A 25,983-nucleotide genomic window follows, 5' to 3' on the forward strand; every position below is an offset into this window, starting at 1 on the left:
CAGGACTCATCAAAAGCCTTCAGGTTGTAAATAAATATTAGAGGGATAAGACTCATATATGTGGTCTTTTTGGTGTATCTAGTGTGGGCTAAACTCTTTAAAACTTAGGTCAAATTGAATTGTGGGCAGCTGTTTGTTTGTATTAATTAAGTCCTAGATTTAAAGATAATTTATTTTACATCAGCAAACCTCGTCAGCCACATTGTGAAAGTCTTTTTCCCAAAAAAAAAAATGTATGTATTTGTCCTTTGACCCAACAAAAAACACCATCGATACATGTGTTTCAGTTTAAAATTCTTTATATATTTAGTTGCATACACTTTCTGCTACTATAAATATAGGGTAGTGAGAGACCCTCTCCAAAGGGCATTTTATTCCCTAGTATACACTCCTCTTCTTCTTCTCTCTTTAGCTCTCAGAAGTAAAAGAAATCCAGCTCAAAAGGGTTTAAAGCCTTGGCCTCTTTTCACTTGGCAACAACTATTCCTCATTTTTTAGTTCACGTAAGTTTGCCAACCTCCACAATCTCTAGCCATGGAAATTGAATCAGCAACTCAAGAGAAGGCTGGACCCTTCACTAGAGGATGGAATTGGCTTAAGGCCTTGCCTGATAAGTCCAAGGCCAAGGTGATGAATGTTGCAAAGAGTATGAGAAAGCTTGGACAAGATGACCCAAGAAGAGTCATTCACTCCCTCAAAGTGGGACTTGCTCTTACATTGGTGTCCCTATTATATTATTCTAGGACTCTCTATGATGGTTTTGGGATTGCAGGAATATGGGCTGTGCTAACAGTGGTAGTAGTCTTTGAATTCACTGTAGGTAAGTTAATTGCATAAGTTTTTTTTTTTCAATTTAAAAGGGTTTGAATCCATAATTTCCTGCATTACACCATCTATTCTCAATTAACCACTGGGTTATTAATTAGACTGCTAGTTCAGTAACAAATGACAATCTAAATATTTCAAATGGTAATGCATTAATTTCTATAAATTTCTTTTATATAGGTGGTACCTTAAGCAAGAGTTTGAATAGAAGTTTTGCAACTTTTCTAGCCGGTGCATTAGGGCTTGGAGCTCAACACTTGGCAAGCATCTTTGGAGAGAAAGGAGAGCCTATAGTTATTGGATTCCTTGTTTTCCTTTTAGGTATGCTTATATATATTATGTATATGTAAATTAAAGCAGCAAACCCATTCATTTCTTCCAGCTAGAAATGAGATATGTACTACTTGTATCACTCTATATAATTAATATATGCAGGTGCAGCATCTACATTCACTCGATTCTTTCCAAGAATCAAGGCAAGATATGACTATGGAGTCTTGATATTTATATTAACATTCAGTATGGTGTCGGTATCTGGTGTTCGAGTTGTAGAGCTCTTAGAATTGGCTCATCAAAGGCTATCAACAATAGTAATAGGTGGAGCAACCTGCATAATTGTATCCATGTGCATCTGTCCTGTTTGGGCTGGTGAAGATCTTCATAACTTGGTTACTTCCAATATAGAAAAGCTTGCAAGCTACCTTGAAGGTAATTAATTAAGCTATAAAAATTAGCTTGAATTCTACCTTTTATTTTGAGAAGGATCAGTACATAACAACAGAAGAAGAAATTTACAGGTTTTGGAGATGAATATTTTCACTGCAAATCTGAGGATGAAGAAGGGAAGGTTAATGTCTCCAAAAAAGACAAGCCATTTCTTCAAGGATATAGAAGCGTCCTCAATTCAAAATCCACAGAGGATTCCATGGTAATTTTTAAGGACTTCCTCCACTAACCTACACTTGTTTTTTCCTTCTTCGTTTGTTTGTCTTTGCATTAGTGCCAGTAACTTCTCTGCACTTTTGCTGAGCTCTCTCCAAGATACGTGCACACATTTATATAGAATTACAGATACCCTAACTATTATTATATTGAACTAGCTATCTAGCTAGCTAAGCTAAATTGCTTTTCCTAAACATTGCAGGCAAATCTTGCAAGATGGGAGCCTAGACATGGCCGATTCTGCTTCAGGCATCCATGGAAGCAATACTTGAAGATTGGAGCCATCACAAGGCAATGTGCTTACCATATTGAAGCTCTTAATGGCTATATCAACTCTAATATCCAAGTAACTATACTAATCCATCATGACAACTTTATTTATTTAAATATATGCTGATGCTAACAACTTTATTACACCCAATTAAACAATGTTCCTTGTATTTATTGCAATCTCAAAAGTATATGCACCATCCAAATTGTTTTGATGAAATCACCTGCAAAACTGCTTTTCTAAAGGCATATCCCATAAGCAGAGATTTTACATGAACAGAATCTCCTTCCTAGAAGGCAAAGGTTCCTCCTTCTTTTTTCCATTTTCTTAAACTTGTGCTACCCTTTGCAGGCATCAGAGGAATTCCAGAGTAAAATTCAAGAACCATGCACAAAGATGAGTCAAGAGTCCTGCAAGGCACTGAGATCACTAGCCTCAGCAATCAAAACAATGACTGATTCTTCCCCTGCAAATATCCATGTGGAGAACTCCAAAACTGCCATTAATGAACTCAAATTTGCTGTGAATAAAGCTAGCTCATTAGAGAAAGCAGAGCTCCTAGCAATAGTGCCGGCTGCAACAGTTGCATCGACATTAATAGAGATCGTAAAATGTGTGGAAAAACTATCTGAAGCAGTGCATGAACTTGCTAACCTAGCACATTTCAAGCCTGTGGAAGCTACTGCGACACAAGAGAAACCTCAGTTATCGCTTCACCGAGGAACTGTAAATCCTGTTCTTGATGGTGATAATACGGATCATATTACTATTACAATAGATGCAAACCCCACAGATTCCTCAGAAAATGAGAAGTCTCAAGCACCAAAAAGCCTAGCCAGCGGCACCGTCTAGTAGTCTAAATATTTTTGTCACCATATAACATGTGAACTAGTTTTCACAGTTGGGTAAATTGATCTCTAGTTTGGTTTCACGGAGGAAAAAATTATTAATGAAAATTTCCCCACTATTTTTATGCTTTAGTTGTAACAATTGATTCAATTTTTCACATTTTGAAGGGAAAGAGAGAAGTCTTTTTGTATTGACAATATGTGAGCAGTGCTTTCTTTTTCTTGACAAAATAGCCTGAATCAATGTCCAATCTTTTATATATAATGGAGATCATTAGTATATGCATATACTTGTTAAATTATTTTTTTCGTTCCTCGGTTATACCAAAATCAACTCGTGTTTGCAAAAATCAATCTTTAGTCCCAAAAATATGAAAGTGTTCTTCCTTCTTACTTGTGTGGAGGAAGTATACAATTTTTTAGGAAATTCTTGTAGGCTCAATTTTTTATGGACTTAGGTCTAATAAGATAATATTAGCTGTTCTAATAGCGGTAAGCTATTTTACTAGTTTTCAGCTATTGAACTAGTAGTTAACAGTTAGATATTAGTTGTTAATTGTTAACTGTTTATATAGTAATTTAAAGTAGAAATATTGGCTTAGTTTAAACACTCCCTCAAACTAAAAAAATTAGGAGGGATAATTTTTTATGAACCACTATCTCAATCTCTAAATGCTAATACAAACGCTATGTCACTAATCAGTATAAGTAAAAAAAGGTAATGTTTTAATTAGAGTTAAAATATTAAACGCTACCTTAAAAAGTTATTGCCGAATAGGGCTTTGATACAAAGATGTGAGATGAATATATTTAATAGGCATATCTCACCATCTTCTATCTTGAATCCATAATAAACAGGCAAGAAAAATACTGATTAAAAAAATAAAAGCAAAAACAAAAATAAACCTAATCAGTCGTGGTTTCCCTTGTTGATGGAGCACTAAAAACTCTGTTGGACATGCTGGACTCCAAAACCTGTATAAAGACAAAAACAAACAAGAAAATATTAGGCCAACTATAAGCGCATTTCAAGAAAACAATTCTAAGCCTGCTCATGGATTAATCAAAAGAATTCAAAATTCAATCACAATTGTGTAAAATGCAAGTCATTAAGCAAAACCTATGGTCGCAACCCACTAAAAACTTAGGGCAAAAAATTGTAGAAGCAAAGTGTAATTTGGATAGTTAAATCCTGCAGTGAGAACTAAACATTGCATTGGGTTTTTAAATTGCTAAATTGTGGCTAGAAATGGTTTTTATTTTATTTATTATATATATTTGATTTATTGCCTTTGCCAATCCAAAAATTAATAAATAAAATAGCATGCTGACTTTGGATCGTCAATGTTGCGCCATTATTGAAAGCAGCAAACAGAAAACCATGTCTTTGTAAATTAAGTCAAGGACTAAAAACATATACTTAGACTTGTTGTTTGGTTCAATCTGATGACCAGAAATTATTACTGGACAAATATTTATTCTTTAACAGCAATCACAATAATAATAATTATTATCTCCTTTTATTTTTATCTGTTAGTATTTTTTTTTTTAATTATCTATTATATTTTACCATTAATCTCTATTAAATAGAATAAGTAACATGATTGAGAGATCAAGTAGATCACATTTAATGTAGATCAACGAGGATAATAAGATCATTTCACGTTTAAAAATTAAGTCATTTTACTAGAATGCCCTCTACTTGATGCGGATCTAGTGATCCCTCAATCATAATCCTTATTGTATTTAAGTAACATGTCTTTCAGCTACTGGACCAAGTCAGGTTAAGTGATTTAATTGAATATGTATTTGAGTTAATTAAATCAATTGAATATATGACATATTACATTACTCATATATTTTAATCAATTGAACTTTTAATTGAGTAATTTGAATTAATTGATTACGTGTAATATCATATTAATTATATATATTTAAATTAATTGAATCAATTTAAGTATACAATATATCATACGGGAGATATATTATTAATATTCATTATATATTATTCGAATTAGCCCATTCTTATCTGGCACGTTAATGACTAGTGATTAGGAGCAAATATAGTCTAAAGCAAATATAGCTTTACATGACTACCATTTTCTTTGCAAATTTTTTTTTCCCAGAAAATGACACAAGTTATAGGTTACCATACCTAACACTTTTCCACGCATACCTATATTTTAGACTTTTTTTTTTATTTTTAATTACATATGATATTTAATTATGACCATTTTGCTGTTCTTTTTGTAAGTGTAGCACTAGCCAGTGAATTTGTCTCTTAATATATAATTTCAACAGATGTTAGTCTCTTAATATATAATTATTGGTAAAATTGGATGAAATATAATCCCTGCACCCAAAAAACATAAATAAGAAAATGAAAAAAATTATGAACATGATCAGTTGAGCAAATAGCATGCTAGTGAGTCAGACATAAACTAAGGTAAGTAACTAGTGCTTCACTCCATTTGTTTATCAGTAGATTCCAATTCCATGACAATATAAAGGTGTCACTTACTTGATTCATTAGTGCTGGGTAGAGAGAGATAGTTTTCTCCCAATTGGGTTCTCCTTCTTGAGGCGCTCGACCTTCATTGGCCTTTCATCAAGTGGTTTTTCTTTGTCCTATCCAGGAAGGGGGACTTCTCTTCCCTTCCTTATCCAGAAAAGTGGGTTGCCCTCTTCCCTTGCTAGTGGGATTTGTGTATAAATAATAGTGATTTTGGTTTTTGCTATACATCTGAGCTAATTGGAGAGGTTTTAGTTGTGATTGACCTCGTGTTTACTGGTTTGGTTTATTTTTGGGTGTTGCATGCAAGGAAAGGGCCTCTTAGTGAGAACGCTTTCGCTGTTTGGAGCCAAGATCGACGGGTTCAGAAGTTTAAATGGGTGTGGTACCTCTCAGAAACGCTTTCCAGTGTCCCTCTTACAACACTCAGTCTCTCAATGGCCATCAAACCTAAGAGAGCTCTACCTCGCTGCTCGTTAGTGTCCCTTGGTTCAGATCTTGCTTCAACCATGGTTGTGTTTTTTGATGCTCTTGAGATCTTTCTTAGCAGCTCAACCTCCTGGAGAAGTTCTATATAAGGAATCATCTTTTATGTTAACCTTGTTAGTCGATTCCTGGTGCTTCATCTATCTACTTGTCTCTCAAGGATGACCTATCTGGTTTTGATTCTTGGAGGAGGGACATTGTTTCTACTGACTACTGAGCCCTTCCTCCCATGTGGCTCGGATTTGGAGTTAGGGTTCTATTGGGTTTGAATTCGGTATCCAGCCTTGCTAATTTGGGTTGGATTGTATTTTACGACCCCATTTTTTGTTGGCCTGGTTTTGGCTATGAGGTTTTTTTTTTTTTTTTTTTAATCTCTATTTGTTTGTAGTGATCTGCCCCTCTTTGCACTCGCCATTGAACTTTTATACCTGCAATATATATTTATCTCTGACAAAAAGAAAATACATGATTCATCAGTGCCATCTTTGGATCTCTCAAACTGATGGTCTCTCAAAAAACACTTGAAAGAATCGAGTGGTACAGAGTCCCATACAATACACCCATAAGCCACATTAAAATAAACACTACAATGGTTGATCCCAAGCTCTTAAAACCCAATATATGTATTAGCTAGAAAGCTGTACATTCCTGATCTGCATCAGAGTATAGCTGAGAAGAATAAAAATTGCCATATCTTAAGAATTATTTCTTTTCTGTCTCCCAATAGGAATGAGCAGAGACTGTAATTTATCCCATAAAGTCACGCTGGAAAGCTGGAATTCACCTATCAATATGAACAGTTACTATGTAAAGTTATCAGAAGAGGAATTTATTTCTTTTGTCTCCCAATAAGAATGAGCAGTGACTGCAATCTATCCCATAAAGTCACACTGGAAAGCTGGAATTCACCTATCAATATGAACAGCTACTCTGCACAGTTATCAGAAGAGGAATCTGATCGCAGAAAGGCGCTTGATCATGCAATTAATTTTCAAGTATTAATTACATACTTTCGGTCAGAATAGCTTTAATTAAAAAAACCAATATTAATACTGATAAATGATATATCCTGACATGCACAGATGATTACAAGAAATTAAATTTTCTTTCCATGGACGTTAAAATTAACTAAGGCTCCTCTTCACTAACTAGGGTTGACTTGATTAGTATATCTGAGATCAATGACTAAACCCTTTTCCTAATAAACAAAAAAAGGAGTGAAAGCTTTTCTCTGCTGGCTGCTGGAGATTGATTCATCTTTGAAGAACAGTTCTTCTGGGCATAAATTAGATTCCCTTACAGACCCTAGAAGACTCTTTAACAATTCTTCACCACTACTGGAATTTTGTCCTCTGATCTAAATAAGCTCTTGCATAGGTTGAAGAGTCAGCAGTAACCCTAGCTAGCAGTAGTTAAATGGGAATCACATGCTTAAATGAGTCACTGTGAAGTGTGAACCAAACTTCTTTTCAATGCCAAGTACATTATTCATGAATTAATTAGGTCGCACAGGAAGCACACGAAGACACAAGCGAGTGCGCACCCTCTTCCTAAGTGAAATTCCTTGCTTGTTTATTTTTTAACATGTCATGAAACTACCTTGTTGGGTTAGAGGATAGAGATTTTAATTTTTTGGTAAAAAATCTCCAGTATTTTCTTATGAAACCACTAAATCTAAAAATCTTTAGCAATACGTCGAGCAACAGTTTTGATTCAACAAAAGATATTTCTTTTTGATGTTTGCGACGGTGGCATGAGATTCTCTGGATTGATCTCAAGTAATTCATCCACTTTCAGCAAGTAGAAAAACAGAGGGCTAACATAATTTTGGTCCTCGATCAAATTGGAAAACAGCTTCCTCATAACATTCAATACAGAATACTAATTAATCCTATGTAATGTTTATAAACTATTTATAGCAGCCTATTATACAATGAGCCTTCATTCCCAGAAATCAATCAGTAAAACTAGCAACAATCATTACATGAAAACAAATACCAGAACCATTTCATAAGACAAGACGAATGCACATGGTGAGGAAGAGTATATTAAGAGTAACTACAGCTTCAGATGATATATTTTTCTCCCATATCTTTGCTACATTAAAACATACTTCACTTTCACTATAAATTACTAAACTTTGGCAGTTCCAAATATCTATTAACAAGGAACAAACAAAATTTGGATGAAGCTGTCTAAATATGTGTGAATCAGAGCTAAATACGCAAGTAGAAGAAAACAAAGATCCTTCCAGCTAACAAGCCTAGCAAGCTTCTAAATACAGAGTGTGACTATTATACACATGGCTGTTGATATAGACAATTTTATCTGCTTACCACCCATAAATGGGATTTTCTACCTGTGGAGGCAAGAGATGCAAGTCTTTACAATGCTGCTTGTCATAGTCCCGTGTCCCAGGTATTGCTCCAGTACAGAGTCTAAGGAACTCATTCCCCGTGAAACAATAATGGGCAAATGCCAACCCTCCATCAACCATCTCAGACATACTAGGCAATGGAACTGCTTTTGCCATGCCCTTTCTGTTAGTTTTGCTCAATCTTGCATCACCCTTGTCATCATTCAAGACTTTGTCTAGCTCAGAATATTGCATAAATCTCTGTGTTGCAGCCTCCCATGAGAGATTATATCTTTGCTCAGCTGTAAGAGGTTCAGGCTCATTTGCTAATGCTTCCTTTACTTTTGCAACAAAGTCCTCAGATGTCTTGTAAGTCAAACAGTTTGGAAAGGACATGAAGAACTCATTTGATGGGTGATCAGCACATACAACAAATTTTCCCATTGCAAGCGCCTCGGCAGTAGCTGTGCAGAGCACATCACTCACACTAGGATTTATGAAAACTTTGTACCTTCAAGCAAGGAAGAAAATATTAAAAATTATATAAAAAAAAAACCATACAACAAAAGGTGAAGAGAATTGAATACTCTCCTCTGAACACAATATGCATTGATTTTATAAAAAGCCTTCAGTTTCAATTAGATACTTACCCATGAAGAGAATCATCTGCATGGTCTCTTCCTTTCAGAAAGTTGACATTCAAATCCAATCTTTTAGCTGCAATCTGAACCTCACGCGCATCCTCTCCATTCCCAAACACATCCAAATTGAAGCCATCAAGCTCATTTTTGTGCTTTGCTAGCAAATCAATCAACTCTCTGTATCCCTTGGCCCAGACCATCTTGCCTAGGAAATATGCTCCTTTTGAGAAGGCTTGCTGCCCAAGTTCCCTTTCTGCAGCAATCTTTTCTCCAATTTTCAAAAACTTTGGATTCACACCATGAACATTGCAAATCACAGACTTTGGTAAGTCCTGAGTGGCAGCGGAAAGGCGAAGAACCTGAATAGTGCAACACACATTTTAGTTCAATAATAGAACAAACAACGCCAAACATTAACCCTTTGTTTGGGAGGAGGTTTTTTGAAGTAATGGGAGGTTTCCCAAGGGTTAAAAACCTTGAATTTGTGTTTGGAAGAACATGTGGCTTTTTAAAGTAAGGTTTGCCATTTTCCAACCCACCAAATTGGTAAAATAAGAAGGTTTTCTCTTTAAAACCTCCAAAAAAAATTATGAAGGTTTAAAAAACAAGAGAAACTTTACTTTAAGAAACATTACTTCACTCTACCTCTTCCCAAGCAATGTAAAGTAATTAATATAAACAATATAAACAATAAATTTTTACTCAATTCACCTTCCTGCAGCCAATTATTTAGCATAAGCCACCCAAGAATGCAAAGCAAAGAGAATCAGAATAATCCATGAATTAGACAAATTTACCTTGTTACAATGTGCTCGGGTAACCAAATTGTTTATGTGTTTGACAAAGAAAGCTTGCAGAGCCCCGTTCCTTTCCCTTTTGATGTATTCTAGGTAATTTGTATGGACAATACCTACAACACGGTTGAATCTATCAGTCCATCGCTTACCATGGTGATACCAATTCAAATGTTCTGGTTCTTCCAGGATGGCAATGTCAGCATCTTTTGATGGAATAAACTGAGAAGTATCTCCAGCAGGGATTATGCTTCTCCGTGATTTTGAGAACTAGAAAACAATGAAATCAAAATTGTCACATATTGTTCATAGACCTAATACTATAAAAAAATACTACACAATATAATTATCAACCAACTACCTTTCCTGGATAAAATGATATTTTAAAATCAGCCTTAAAGCCAATCCTATCCTCAAGCCAGTTCCGGATATAATTCTCCTGCTCTTCTGGTGAACTAAAAGTGAGATTGTTGGGATAAACTAATTCTTGATCTGACTTGCAAAGCCATGGAACCAGTAAAGTGACCTTTCGTTTTTCAGACTTTGATAAATATGCTGCTCGAAAGAGTGGATTTACAGCTGTGCCGGTCATCCAAGGAAGACTAGCAGTTGTGACAATGGCAACATGCCTCTTCCCGTCCGATGGGTTATGCTTTGATGAGTCTGTCCAAAAACCACCCTCATAACAATGCCCTGTACTTTGAAGGACACTTGCTATCCTTAAATCCAATTCATCATTCACATTCTGATTATCAAAGAAAGAGGATTCCCCTGTAGAAAGTGAGCGCTGTAAAAGTTGATTCTTGCGTTTACTACACAAACTTTCAACTATCTTGTCACATATATCTGAAACCATATTAAGAAACACAATAAAAAATCAGAAGTAGGGTTCCTATATGTAATAAGCACATTATCAAGGAAAAGGAAAGCTCATATAATGAAACAAATATTAAGATAAAAATATACAAGGCATAATTACTGAAAGCCAAGGAACATAAGTAACAATTATACTAGTACTACCATCACCAATGGATTCTAAACCATTTTCTCCCATAAATGCACACAGTTTAGTTACCTTCCTTCAAGTACCATCAGTACGAAAAATTCAATGCTATATACAAAAAAGAGTTTATGAATGATTAAAATTAGGTATCCACAACACAAACAACTCATCTCATAGTCATAAATTATAATATTTGCAATGCAACCACCACAATTTTCCTGTTTCACCCAGCAATATCAAAACACCATTTAAAGTTTATAACAAAGCTTAACTTCTTTGGATAAAGGTTGTTTAATTAACTTCTTTGGATAAAGGTTGTTTAATTAACTTCTTCCTTCTATACTTTTCATTACATCTAAAGCCAATGTTATTAAAGACGAGAAAAGGCATCAAGCGAAGCGACACCCTGGCACCTCGACTTGCTGAAATGAGTCAACATCCCAAAGGCGAGTGCCTGAGGCTCCAAGGCAAGAGGCATGAGGCATTAAAGGCGATGCCTTAGAGAAATAATGGAGACTAAATGGGTAGGAGAGAAAAGCAAGAAAGTGGATAATTCATTATACAAACTATGGTTTACCGAAAAGGAGAGGAACAAGAACAGAGTGGGCATAATCATAAACAGGACATTGAAAGATGCCGTAATAGCTGTGAAAAGAATAGAAGATAGAATTATATTAGTAAAACTAGTACTAGAAGGTGAAACAATAAATGTAGTTAGTGCTTATGCCCCACAAATAGGACTAGATAATGAGAGTAAACAAAAGTTTCGAGAAGTTATGGATGATCTAATGCAAAGAGAATATTCTCATCGATAGAGATTTGAATGGACATGTAAGAAGTGATAGACAAGGTTATAAAAATGTTCATGGAGGTTTTGGTTTTAGTAGCCGAAATGAGGAGTGGAAAAGCATTCTGGATTTTGTCATGGCGTACGACCTAATACTGGCAAATACCTACTTTATAAAAAGAAAGTCGCACTTAGTTACTTTCAAAAGTGGATAACATAAAAGCCAAATTGACTTCTTAACCAAGAAGACAAATAGAGCTCTATGCAAGAACTGCAAGATTATTCCGGGAGAGACTTTAACAAGTCAACATCGGTTAGTGGTCTTGGATGTCAAATTTAGGAACAATTCAGGTAAGGCTAGAAGAAATATTATAACTCGAACAAAGTAGTGGAAGTTCAAAGGCGTAAAGCAAGTGAAGTTCAAAAATGAGCTTCTCGAGTCCGAAGCATGAAAGCTATATGTGGAGGCCAATAGTAAATGGATACAGATGGCATCAAAGATTAGAGAATTAGCTAGAAAAGTACTTAGAGAACCTAGAAGACATGGACCACCCTCAAAAGAGAGATGGTGGTAGAATGAGGAAGTACAAAAGGCAGTGAAGAGAAAAAGAGAATGGTATAAGAAATTATTAAGTGTGATAATAATGAGGATTATGAACAGTACAAGATAGCAAAGAAAGAGGCAAAAAAGGCGGTTAATCAAGCAAGAGCGAGGCCTTTAAAAAGTTATATGAGAAACTTGAAACTAAAGAAGGGGAGAAAGATATTTATAGATTAGCAAGGAGGAGAGAAAAGAAATGTCAAGATCTTAATCAAGTGAGGCGCATTAAGAATAAAGAAGAAAAAGTATTGGTGAAAGATGAGGACTTTAAAAAAAGATGGAGAAATTATTTTGATGATCTCTTTAATAATAGTCAAAGTGGTAATAGCCTGAATATAGACTACATATCAATAGAAAAGAACGTGAATTACACTAGAAGGATTAGATTTTCAGAAGTAAAGGAAGCACTTAAGAAAATGAAAGTGGGTAAAGCCTGTGGACCCGATGGAATACCAATTGAAGTGTGGAAGTATTTGAGAGATGTGGGAGTTGCATGGTTAACTAAATTATTTAATAAGATGCTAAACTCAAAGAAAATGTCTGATGAATGGAGGAGTATTTTAGTACCTATTTTTAAAAATAAGGGAGACATACAGAGTTACTCAAACTATAGGGAAATTAAACTCATGAGCCATACTATGAGGTTGTGGGAAAGAGTTGTGAAGCATCGACTACATCCTGACATTTCTATCTCTCCCAATCAATTTGGCTTCATGCCCGGTCATTCAACTATGGAAACGATCTTTCTGATTAGAAGCTTGATAGAGAAATATAGATATATAAAAAAAGATCTACATATGGTTTTTATCGATTTGGATAAGGCTTACGATAGTGTTCTAAGAGATGTCTTATGGAGAGTGTTAGAACAAAAAAGAGTATCTATTAAGTACATACAAGTATTGAAAGATATGTACGAAGGAGCAACTACTATTGTGCGCACAGTGAGAGGGGACACGAGATTTTCCTATTTCAGTTAGATTACACCAAGATTCAGCTGTGAGCCCTTACCTTTTTACATTAATTCAATTGACGAAACATATACAAGAGAGTATCTATTGGTGCAAGATGTTTGCGGATGATATAATTCTGATAGATGAGACGCAAGAAGGAGTCAATAAAAAGCTAAAGCTTTGGAGAAGTACTCTAGAGTCAAAGGGCTTTAAGTAGAACGAAGACAAAATACATATATTGCAAGTTCAGTGGAGGTCAAATTGGTGATAGGAAAGGAGTTAATTTGGATGGAGTGGTATTGCCCCAAAGTAATCACTTTAAATATTTCGGCTCAATCCTTCAAGTAGATGGGAGATATGAGGAGGATGTTAGCCATAGGATTAAAGCCGGATGGTTGAAGTGGAGTCGTGCCACGGGAGTTTTATGTGATCGCAAGATTCCTAATAAGTTGAAAAGAAAATTTTACCATACAACCATATGACCGGCCATGTTATATGGTAATGTGTGTTGGGCAATGAAGGAGCCGTATGTGTCTAAGATGAGAGTTGCGGAGATGAGAATATTAAGGTGAATAAATGACCATACTAAACTAGATAAAATCCGTAATGAGAGTATTAAAGAAAAGGTAGGAGTGGTGCTAATTGAGGATAAGTTGAAAGAAGGGAGATTGAAGTGGTTTGGTTATGTGAAGCGTAGATATACGGAGGCTTTAGTTAGACTAGTAGAGCACATTGGGCTAGAAGATAGAAAGAAAAGAAGGGGTAGACCTAAACTGACTTGTAGGAGAGTAATACAACATAACCTAGAAGCATTACACATTTCTGAGGATTTAACTCAAAAATCGTTTAGAGTGGAGAAAGAGAATCCATATAGCCAACCTCAATAAATTTTTTGGATAAAAACTTAGTTGAGTTGAGTTTTGTTTTAAAATAACAAATAGTTAAAAGCCCTAACCTATTCTCTCAATCACGTCACAGACTCACAGCAGCACAACAACACTTTTTTTTTAACTTTTCTCTTTTCTTCTCTCCTCCTTCACTTTTTTTCTCTTCTTTTCTTATTCTCTCATCACGCCATCTTTTACAGCAACACTTGTAATTTTTTTAAAAATTTTTGTTTCATTTTAATTTTTTAATTAGATTTGTTACTTTCTAATTTATTGTTTCATTATTGGTTTGATTGGTATTGTGATGTGCATTTTGTTAAATAGGTATTGTGATATGATGTGCTAGAGAAAGAATTAATGTGTATTTGCAAATAATTTTTTCATTTTGGAATGGGTATTGTGGCATGTTTTATAATATCTCTATTTTTATTTCTTTTGTTGCAAAGATTATAGATATGAAATGTTGAATGTAAACACAATGGTGGTATACAACTTCCTTTTAGGCATTACCAAATGTTGTAAAAGTCTTGTATAATATGTTTTTGTATTTATTAAACTAGTTAAAAGTATGACATTTTTATGTTCAAAGTATATATATATATATATATATATATATATATATATATAATTTAGGTAATTTAAGCTATGGTGCCTTACTTCAAAAAGGCTCTCACCTCACCTCTTAAGGCCATAGGGTACCTTATTGCCTTGGTGTCGTCTATCGCCTTAATAACACTGTCTAAAGCACATACAAGTCAATGCAAAAAAGCATGAAACATAATGCAAAATAAGAGAATATAAACAACTCTTCAACCTTCAAGTATAGAAAAGATAAGGAATAAAAAATGAATAAGTTAAAAAAAATAACTTCAATTGTTAATTATACAGGATATAGTAAAGAGAGCAAGAGAGAGATAATAATTATGCATTTGCCCTTCAAGTAAAACAAAAGTTACTTGCCTCTTCTAACCCCAAGCTGATCCAAAAATGGCCCAGATTGCCTAACAAAATATGCCAACAATTCTGGTACATCCAGTGGCAATACTTCCTATATCAAACATAGACATCGATAAGCAAACATTCAGCATAATAAATATTCCATTTGACTAATAATAATAATAATAATAACAATAACAATAATAATAATAAAGCCTTTTTTATCAAATAAACATAACCCTAAACACTCCATAAAGATTTTACAATTAACTAACAAAAAAACCATTTAATCCCAAAATAGGAAAAACTTAAACTACAAGCCATTTAAATGCTTATTGATCTCCACTTTGAGGTATCATACAAGAAAATTCGTTAACTGAAGAAATAAAATAAACAAACATAGTGCATTGGATCCTCTTCTCTTATATGCGTCAGAATTATTATCTTGTAGCATCTCCTCCAACTAATATATGCCCACATGCTAACAAAACAAATGCTAAGGAGAGGTGATCACAACTGCATGTACAATCATTGTCACAGATGCATGTAGATTTCAAACACACAAATGGAGGTATTTTTTTGAATGCAAGAACCTTTAAAACGAAGCACACTTCTCAGCAGCAAATATGTACGCAATGACAAGCCACGAAATGGTTTTATGTGCAAAAGAAAGAGAGACACAACAACAACAGAAAAAGAGAGACACAACAGCAACAGAAAAAAAAAAAAAAAAAAAAGAAAGAAGAAAGAAAAAAGATATGAGAGAGAGAGAGAGAGAGAGAGAGAGAGAGGCCCACACAGACAGAAACTATAATTGTTAAATGCCCAAAACTACAATAAATGCCAATGACATTTGAGCCCCAAACCTCCCATTTAAGATCAAACAAAATACAAGATCATCACGGACAGAAACTTCATTTTATAAGACTAACATAACAATACTATAAACAGCTTTCATGCTTATCAGCAAGCATGCATGCAATTTACCATCTGCTGTGCACAAATTTCGCATGCCATTGGATATTAGACCAGATATGATAATGCACCAAATGAAAGAAATAAACATTTGCATTTGCACCTGGCAGTAGAAGAAAACACTACACGCATTAAATGTGTGAATGGGATAGGCATTTAATGAATTAAATTTGAGATCAAAGAATGACTGTGTCAGATGCCTAACCTTTGACTCTTGAGGCTCCCGGATTGCTTTCTGCAAAAATAAATAGATAATTCAGTAAAAGAATGTGTACAGCTTATCATTATCAAAATAAATGCTTATATAACCAAATAGGCCTCAACAAATTTTAGCATTAATATTGTCCCTCTAAATCTTACAAGCTAAGATGTTCAATGTCAAACCAAACACCAGTTGGAAAAATTAGAGGTAGAAGGCTACACAAAATTTCCATCCTTTTCCATTTCAAATGGTCTGGTTAAGTACGTCAAGCAACAATGATGCAATAGCTTAGACTGACATCATTTCCAACAAAAATTAATGATTTATCTAATATATATTCCCTACGAGTCAAAAACTCATAAGTCTCAAAAAAGAAAGTAGAAGAATGGAATTTACACAGTTGAAGTGAGATCCTTTGTTTAAGTTTACTTTAATTAAATGCCTATATGCTTTAGAATGAAATTAAACTTAAGGTCAAAATAATGGTATTCAATGCAAGGACAGTCTCCAAACAGGGATCAAGCAATCACATCAGTTGCAGAAAAACTAAATTAGGATGCAGCCCTTTATTTGTGTGTAATGGAACCTTCACTTTGAAATACCTTTGCAGGAGACTTATACACATAGATACACTTATGTGCTAACACAATAAGAATGGGATCCCAGCGGCTTTCATTTCACCCTTGCAATGTCCAACAATATTAGCGACATCACAGAGCAGGCCTTTTGGTCATTACTTAAAACCAACTTAATCATTAATAGTAAATCTCAGATTTTACATCATGTCTTTTTGATCCTGATTAACCACATAAAGTACTTGTACTAAAAAGTTCACCTGAGGCTAAAATTTCAAAAAAATCTCTTGATTTGTTTCTTAACTTTTAACTTCCCCTAGAGAGATTTAAACAATACAATCTATGGACAGAGTTCACCTATGTCACAGGACTTGGTAATTCTAACCAATAAAATCCTTCATACTTTTAATCATCAAATGAATAAATAATGTTTCAACCCATTCATTCGACATAACCCCATCAGAAAACTTCAAACTAAGTTGCTTATATGCTTATACGGCACATAAGCATCAGAAATCAAATCTTAGAAGCATTACTTTGTTTGGAAACTTCGTGATTGCTGGAATTGAGTGCAATTGAATTTTATTTGGGCAAATTCTGATGTTTGTTAGGATTTCTCAAAAGTTCAATTCATTAGGCATGAGTAAGGGTGGATTCCACAATCAAATTAATAACAATAATAACAATAATAATAAACACCTTGCCCCATCTCATCAACGCATTCAAAATCAGAGTAATTACATTGACTTATTGCAAATAATAGAATTCAATTGAATTTCATCACTTCAAATTTATTCCGAACAAAAGAATTATATTATAAATTGAATTGAATTATACTAATAAAATTTAATTGAATTGACTTCTTGCATATGATTTTCTCCGAAGAGATTTTAAGGGATTACACAAATACTTCATCCAATGACTCGTTTTAAACTAACAATTCAAACAACGTCATTACTAACTAAAAGCAACAACAACAAACAGCTCACCGAGAAGAAAAAAACCATTCAATCAATAAAGAATAAGTAAACATACCAAGCTGGATTTCAATTTCTCCACAAACTCATTATTCTTCAAGCCCCCAAAAATCTCCACGGACTCGCTCTTTTTCTCCAACTCCCTGAATCCCCTTTTCAAGGCCCTTATCGGCTCCCATTCCCCAAATTGACCTCCTTCCTCTTTCCACTCTCCCCAAAACTCCCTAAACTTAACAGACCTCCTCCTTCTCCTAACCCTATCGAATTCCACAATCCCATTTCTATCCCCATCTTCCATCTCCGCCACAATTGCGTTCCTTATAGCCGACAAATCAATCCCTAGCTTAGCCTTGGGCCCCCACTTCTCCAATACTCTCTTGCTAATCTCCGGTGCTGAGTAAACCCTCCTAAACTCCGAAATCTTAGGCTGCAATTTCTTCACAAAATCAATATCCGTCGGCGTAGAGGACCTGAAGGAGCGTACTGAGAAGGAAGTGGAAGCGGAATTGAAGAAATTCTCAAGCTCTCGATCGAAGGAGTTAGCGAGGTTCTTGAACGAGTTAGCTCGGGCCCGCATAAGCTGGAGATCCGCGTCGGCCGAGTCACGAACCTCCCGCCATCCTTTAGATATGAAAGAGAACGCTGAGTTCGTCGACGTCGAAGGTTGCCCCTCGCCGTCCATGGTAGGGTTCCGACTTGAACTTGAGTGAATTAGGAATTTTATTTTTCTTCTTATTTTCGGTCGCAGAGAGAGCTGCGGAAGGGAAAACAGCTTTGTGGGGTTTTAACGGTTACGATCTTTGGTGGGTTTTTCTATACTTGTCTGGAAGTGAACACGTGGACGAACACATAGGTTTGAATGGGCAGATCGAGATTTTGGCGGGTGCTGATCCGGAAGATTCACGTGTGCTGATTAGGTGGCATGTCATGATTGGCTTAGAAATATAATCCGGCTTCAAACGGGTGCATGAAGGTGGCGACACACCCAAATATGGCAAAAGTTCCTTTCAATATTCTCCGAATCTCGAAGTATATGCTGAGCTGAGATACATGGCCATGGTTTTTGTCTAATTTTCTATTATTGGATTAACTATTAATTTTAATAGGATTGGAAAAAATAAATAAAACAATTATTTATTTTAAAGATAAAACGTACATAAATAGGCTATCCTTAAAATCATATTAATTTTAATAAATTTTTATTTTTAGATAATTTACATTTATATATATTATATAATTGAATTGGCGTGAAATTTTAAAGGATCAGTTCACTGATAAATAGATCTATGTCAAACCCATACTTATATATATTTTTATAATTGATGTGAAATTTTAAAAGATTAACCCACTGATAAATAGGTCTAACTCAATTTTTTCATCATAAACTCACGATACTGACTCTCTTTTAACATTTTATATTTTTTTTATTAAAAATAAAATAATATAAATTAGTAATAGAAATTAAATACCATTAAAATTATAGTAATTTTAACAAAATTTTTATTTTTCTATAATTTATATTCACACACACTTATGGGTCCAAATGAATATAATAATTAGCTGACAAAATATTTATATAATTATTTTATTAATTTCTTTTTTTATATCCTCTTACTTTTTGCTTCTACTTAATCTTAGTTCATCTGAAATTAAAAAATAAATAACAGAAGTTGTGAAGCAAAATGCAACATTAGACGGTAACAAGTCAGCAATAACCAGTTGTCAAGAAAGCTGAATTTTCCAAAGCTTGGTGTTGATTAATTTCATGATATTTCCATGACCAAAACAGACAAATAATCCCAATTTCAAATAAGGTTGCAATCAACTCAATTAATTTTGGATTTAACCAAAAGACAAAATTCATAGAGTATAATAAACCAGTCTTTGATTTCTGCCCGTTCATTTCAATTTTCACTTGGGCACTTGTGGGTTGTGGCCTGCTATTTCCCTATTTTTTTTGTGGGCTAATTGGACTGAGATCCCACCATTTTTTTGTCCCTTTTCTTTCTTCACCATGCATGTCCTCTTCTTGCTCCTATTGGGTTCTTATTCTTACATCACTCCTTGCATTTTCGTAGAGTTCCATTATTATTATTATTATTATTATTATTATTATTATTATTATTATTATTTTCTCTAATTTTATCTTATAGCCATTGTAGCATACATATGCAAGTAGGTCCATTTAATTTGTAAAAAAAATGTCACGACCCAATCTATGGGCCGGACCGACACTAGGACCTGGGCCAACCTAAAGCTTTCGAGGCTCGTAGTAAGCCTAACTATTTCTCAACCCAACTCTAAGGCCCATTTGGGCCTAATTTCAAGAATTCAACCGGACAGAGTTCGGCCATAAAATAGACCTTTCAACGATGAGTTTTTTACTCACCCGACCTATAAACACAATATATAATCAATTGGAGAGCTCAGCTCATCCTCCACATACTCATAATAACATAAAGTCAAATGGGAGCTCAGCTTCCTCATCCAGTCCAACATACATGCATATAATAAGTTTACAGGTCCAACATGGTAATTATATTACATATCCAAATCAAATAAATATTTATAACACATGTAGAAATTCTAGGAGTTAACAGAATTACACAAACATAAATGAACGACCTGCGAAGAAGAAAAGCAGGTTAACCACAACAATAATCCTCCTTTAGCCTGAAAAAAATAATAAACAGGAATGAGCGTTCAATTCAGAGAGTAAAATATCAATTTTAAACATAATCTCTATAGCTATCTAAAGCTAATGCACCCTGTGAAGTGAAATGGAATATCGTGATAATTTTCATACAAATTACATTAAAAAGGCAATTTGGAACACTCACACACCCGATAATGTCAAACAATACATATATGGGAGTTGATCCCCTATACAGCCCTCTTAATCCAACCTGTGCCAACGAAGAACTCAAGCCGAATTTTCACTTAATAAACCAAATCGGGGTCCCAACGAAGAACTCAAGCCGTGTCTACCCCGAAGGACTGGGTCCCAGCGAAAATCTCAAGCCGTGTCTACCCGTTCTGTTCATAGTCAACACAATACCACATGCACGCTAACTCACGCACACTACTCCAAATTACCATAATAACATCCGTGGCACTTTAACAATTATGAATGCAATATAAAACGTGCCTAGAGTTTAACTACATAGATACATATTTATAAGTGATGCATGTGCATGCTTGAACATATAATAATATCGAAATTATAATTAAAATTAATATTTTACTCACAGACTTAACCGCAGTCACTGTGGCGGTTGGGTGGAGGAGGAAGGCTGTCCCAGCTCACCTGACAATTTTATTACAATTATTTAATATAATTAACTCAATACAAACTAAGAAAAGACTAAATATGTCCTAAGTCGTGCCGAAAATCCGGCAGAATCTCCCCTATACCTGAACCTACCAACCTACAAAAAGGCTTAAAACACACTTCCATATCCACAAACCATATATCCACAACTCAATCACATCACACAGCCTATCCTGGGCCCATCCAAATAGGCATCAATCACAATATGTAAAATTACAGTTTAGTCCTCATAATTTAACCTTCTTGCAAAAACTACCCAAATGAGTTCTAAAAATTCTAAAACTTTGCCCCGCGATCCTTAGCAACATTACTAAGCTAATGCAAAAAGAATCATAATTTTTTGAGCTACCACGAATATTTTATGGATTTTTAATCCCATTCAAGCACTAAAAAATTAAGAAAAAGTAAGGTTCGGGTTTATCTATGCCAATTCCGATCTTGGGAACGCGCTCGAGACGTCTGACAACAATGGGGTAGCCAAAATCTCGATCCAATTCTAAGACTTTTTCGGTAGCCTGTCTGTCTAGTTGGAAATTCACAGACTTGGGTAACCGTTGAATTTCTACGAATTGAAGGTACCTACACGAAGCCCACAACACGGGGGTTAGTATATAATTTTTACGAAATTTTCTAAGCTCATTTAATGCTCGAAAAAATACTACAAAATTTCGTGAGACCATCGAAAAACGGTGTCGAAAAATTTTGAAATTTATATTGCCGCGAAGCTCTCGACAAGTGGAGCGCTCTGGTACTCTCGATTTTCTTGTAAGGTTCACGGTTTGCGAGAAATCTAGCCCAAAAGTCGAAATGGGCTAAAACTTTCCGGACAAAAATTAAGCAAATCGCTCGATGGATTTTGGTGTTCTTGGTGTCTATGGAAAGCTCTCGAGGTGTAGATGGTGTTTAACACAAAATCCAGCCCAATCGGTGGCCGAATCGACCAGGAAGTCGAAACGGCGCGCTGCACATCGCACCTCTTTGCGCGTCGTTTTCGACCGCCTGTGTAACACCCCTATTTGTATAGCCTGGTATATTTCACTATTCCAGTGACCAGTGTCGGTCCGGACAATTAAGGAGATTAGAACCACACTTAAGACAACTAGAGAAGCCATAAATACAAATAATTAGTAATTGCCAATTAGTTAAGTATAAATAAGAAAAATAGAACATAAGAAGTTAAACGAGCCGAGAGTCACAAATGATGAGTGACCTTTCTGAAGGATCATAAGTCATTTTAAACTCAAATTTCGAACCGTAAAATGTGACGCTGCAGTCCTTAGGACCCTTATGAACACAGTGGAAAAGAGAAAATCAGGAAAAAGAACTATTAAGTCAGTCAAATAATTAGGTCAGGGAGCCAAAATAAATATTGAATTATTTACAAACCGGGATGAATCGGTGAGGGGCAATTTGGTCAATTAACCCCGAGAGCTGACTCCTGACCTAACTGTCAAATAAAATCAGAGAAAAGAAAACTTCGGGATCGAGAATTAAGTTAAAGAACTAATAGAAAAATAAATAGAAAAAAAAAGAAAGAAAGAGAAAATGGAAAAGTCAAAAGGTGATGACGTCATGCATGACCTCATGCATGATGCCATAAAGAATAAAATTAAGTTATTTACTTATTTGGATTTTTTATCTTTCATAAGACTAAAAAACAAAGAAAAGAAAAAAAAATTAAAATCATCTCATTTCTTTTTCTTCTTGGATGTCTCATATCTCTCTCTCCCTCACCACCATGTGCAACCACCATTGATGAATGCCCCGTGGTCTTCCATAACTTGATTTTAGCCTTTCAAAATAAACCCTAAACCCTAAAAAGCTTCCAATCTACACTAGAAAAGAAGATTGAGGGAGAAGAAGAAAGAAGAAAGTGAAAGAATTTGTGGATTGTAAATCAAAGAATTAAGGTTAGTGTTCTTCTTCATTTTCTCTTTGAATCTATGTTTAAGTAGTTAAGTTATACTTGGAAATATGCTTAAATGAAAAGAAAATTGGTTGAGGGACTAAACTGATTTTCGGCCAGCTTGGTTATGAGGATGATTTGCATGAATTGAATGGTTTGAAAGGGGCATATAAACCTTAGTTGAATGATTATGGTTAAAGGCATGGAATCAAGTAAATGCAAAAATTAGTGTGAATTAGGGTTTGGACATTAGGGTTTAGAGACAAAAAATGTGAAGAAGTGCTAAATGATGTCTTTGACATAGTTTAAGGGAAGAAATGGTCATTTGTGACCTAATTAAGTGTGTTAGAAGTGTTTAAATCAAAGCCAAATTCGGATTAGGTATGAAGCATGACCAAAAGTCAACTTTGAGGGACCAAAAATAAAATTTTACAAGTCCAATTGGTATGGAACCAATTGGGACTGAAAATAGGCACTAAATGACACAATTTTCATTTAGGAAGCATGCCTAAAAAGTAACCAAAACCTAATGAACAAACTGACCAAACTTGAAAATCTGCAGTATGAACAGTACACATGAACAGTAATTGTGTTTGGGTCATAACTTGAGCTAGGAAGGTCTAAATGACCTGAAATTTTACCAGTGGTTAGATGATATATAGACCTAAAACTTTTATGAAGAACATAAACTCAAATTATTCCATTAACCAAGTCATTTGGCTACCCAAAGTTGGTGACTCAAATCTACCAACACCAGAAAATTACCCAAAATTCTGGGTTGTGTCCAATCCGGCAACTATGGTTCAAATGGCCATAACTTGAGCAAAAAAACTCCAATTGGGGTGATTCAAAAAGGAGAATAAACTTAAGACATTAGGGAACATTTTCTATGAAGAAAGTTTTGCCAAATTTCAACAGTAAAGTGACCAATAGAACAATGCAACTTAGGACTCCAAAACTGAAAATTGGCAATTTTACTTAAAAGACCTAAGTTTTGAGAAAATAACCAAAACCAACAAATTTAGTGACCAAAATGTGGTATGTGGGTGAAGTTGGAATTCCCATACCTATTAAGCCTTAGAAAGTCAATAATTTGACTTGAATAGTGTAGTGAATAGTAACCCAAAACACAAAAATTTAAGGAACGTCGAGTTTAACACATTAGAGCTAGGTAAAAGTGAAGTTAAATTTATTTTTGAATTTATTTTAAATTATGGTACCTAAACACTGTAAAATTGTGTGTTTCAGTTGAAAAGAATATTGGGAAAGAATCCGAGAAACCGAGTCAAGGCCAAGAGGCGACTCGCTTGAGGTTTGTGCACAACATCACTATGCTTTAAAATTCATTGATAAAGTGAATGAAATATGTATTTTACATTTGCTTTGAATTGTTGAAAATTTATTTGTGACATTAGTTATGATGTTTTGACTTAAATTAGTGAAAGTTATTGTGTATATTTGAAATGACAATGTTTAGCAAATTGTTAAGATAAGTTTTGAAACCACAGTGTCATGACCATATATTTGAAAACCTCACTAGCATGACTAGTGGGGGTAATTAGTTTCGAATTTTGATTCCTTCTCTGGAGAAGTGTTGAGATGTGCCAGTAGAAGAGGATGTGAATGGATATCCATATATTTGAGCTAGCTAGCCTTGTGATGTGATTTCTCTTTAGCCTCTGGCTATTGAGATTCTATTTGTTTCGAATGGCATGATCTAACTGTGGGTTTTATGAAATGTGTTTTGATACTTTGAAATGAACTTGGTTTGCATTTAAAATCTCATAATTCATGATTTGTATTTAATTCTCATGTTCAGTCAAATTTTTTAATAAATGTGATTTAAGTTCTGCATAAAGATTATTTTAGTATGTTGTGCACCAGTGAGTCTTAGTACTCAGCAATAGCTTATATTGCTGTCACAGATACAGAGACTAGAGGAGCAGCAGACTGAGCTGCTGAGGTGTGAGAAGCTATCAGCTTAAAAATTTGTATGAAGTTTGTAATAAAAATTTAGTTTGAATTCCCTTTGATGTAAATTTTGTAATGATGTATATATATAAATTGTTTTATCTCTAATGAAATATGAGTGGAACTATTTTATTTAATTTGAATGAAATGTATTGTTAGTATTTTGAGGATTATCGAATTTTAAACTTGAGAAATTGATTAAAATGATTGTGGAGTTGTTGAAATGGATTGAGTTTGATTGTGAAATTGAAGTAGTTGTTGAGAAAACATTTTTAGAAGTGTTTTTTACAGGTATTTGAATAATTGGTTTCTCAAAATATAGACAGAACTCTGTCAAAATTTCTATAAAATTTGTGAACAAATAAAATGGACCAAAAATATTAACTAGTTTTAATTTTAACTAAATGTTTTAAATACCTTGTCGACACCATATTTTGGCCGATCCCCAGAATCTATAAACTTCGAAACCGATCCCTAGCACTAAGTCTCTCCTTGCCATTTAACCACAGTTCCGATCTCTCTTCACAGAGAATTGAGTCAATGCTAAGCCTTACCGGTTTCTCAATCATTCACCGATCTCTCAAGCCAATTGTCAAATATCCTGACCAGTTAACTATATTTCCGATCTCTCTTGTCAGACAAGATTGAATTAACACTAGAGCCTTGCTGTCAGTATTCATGGTCGACCTCCCTTTTAAAGGTTTAGGAATAATCAAGCTATGGTTCCAATCCGGTTTAATGAAGATCCCGATCTTAGATGTTCAAATTTTCAATTAAGTTCCGTTTAGCGTTGGTTCCTTACCAATCTCATGCATGTCGTGTTTTCCGATCTCTCACACTTAGGATAATAATCGCTTTCAGTTATTTCAATATACTCAGACAATCAAGTGTTTAGAAATTTTCCGATCACAACCATTCATTGAACAACAGAGTCATTTCATTTCATTTCATTTCAGAATTTGTACAAGTTATTCGGCTGGGGGTGATCCCCCAGCCTGATTTACATTTCGCTCACCCTCTCCCTCCTCCTCACTATCCTCACCCTCGCCCCCGGGAGCCAGGTCGGCCACCCCCAGCCTGATTTACATTTCGCTCACCCTCTCCCTCCTCCTCACTATCCTCACCCTCGCCCCCGGGAGCCAGGTCGGCCATCCAAGAGAAGTCCTCCTCTGGGTAACGCTTCTGGAGTTCGGCTAAGAGGTCCTGG

The 25,983-nt window shown here is 34.9% G+C and overlaps 2 protein-coding genes across 3 annotated transcripts; one reads left to right on the forward strand and one right to left on the reverse strand.

Moving 5' to 3' along the window:
• Positions 1 to 375: 375 nt before the first annotated feature.
• LOC110642605 (aluminum-activated malate transporter 8) lies at positions 376 to 3,185 on the forward strand. Its single transcript, XM_058143685.1, has 6 exons — positions 376 to 820; positions 1,006 to 1,146; positions 1,261 to 1,533; positions 1,623 to 1,753; positions 1,970 to 2,113; positions 2,390 to 3,185. Exons 1-6 carry the CDS (start codon positions 535 to 537, stop codon positions 2,888 to 2,890), a joined length of 1,476 nt encoding a protein of 491 aa, XP_057999668.1. The 5' UTR covers positions 376 to 534; the 3' UTR covers positions 2,891 to 3,185.
• A 4,679-nt stretch (positions 3,186 to 7,864) lies between these two features.
• Positions 7,865 to 18,358, reverse strand: LOC110642613 (digalactosyldiacylglycerol synthase 1, chloroplastic). Of its 2 annotated transcripts, XM_058143684.1 has the most exons (8): positions 17,627 to 17,721; positions 16,020 to 16,049; positions 15,827 to 15,917; positions 14,864 to 14,951; positions 10,037 to 10,521; positions 9,679 to 9,945; positions 8,891 to 9,240; positions 7,865 to 8,751 (listed from the first exon to the last, which is right to left on the reverse strand). In XM_058143684.1, exons 3-8 carry the CDS (start codon positions 15,854 to 15,856, stop codon positions 8,217 to 8,219), a joined length of 1,755 nt encoding a protein of 584 aa, XP_057999667.1. In that variant the 5' UTR covers positions 15,857 to 15,917; positions 16,020 to 16,049; positions 17,627 to 17,721; the 3' UTR covers positions 7,865 to 8,216. The 2 variants fall into 2 exon arrangements, with proteins under 2 accessions (XP_057999667.1, XP_021650407.1); XM_021794715.2 differs by lacking the exon at positions 15,827 to 15,917 and having other exon boundaries at positions 17,627 to 18,358.
• Between the last annotated feature and the right edge of the window lie 7,625 nt (positions 18,359 to 25,983).

This window comes from Hevea brasiliensis, chromosome 3 (genome assembly GCF_030052815.1).
Source record: "Hevea brasiliensis isolate MT/VB/25A 57/8 chromosome 3, ASM3005281v1, whole genome shotgun sequence".
Lineage (NCBI taxonomy): Eukaryota > Viridiplantae > Streptophyta > Magnoliopsida > Malpighiales > Euphorbiaceae > Hevea > Hevea brasiliensis.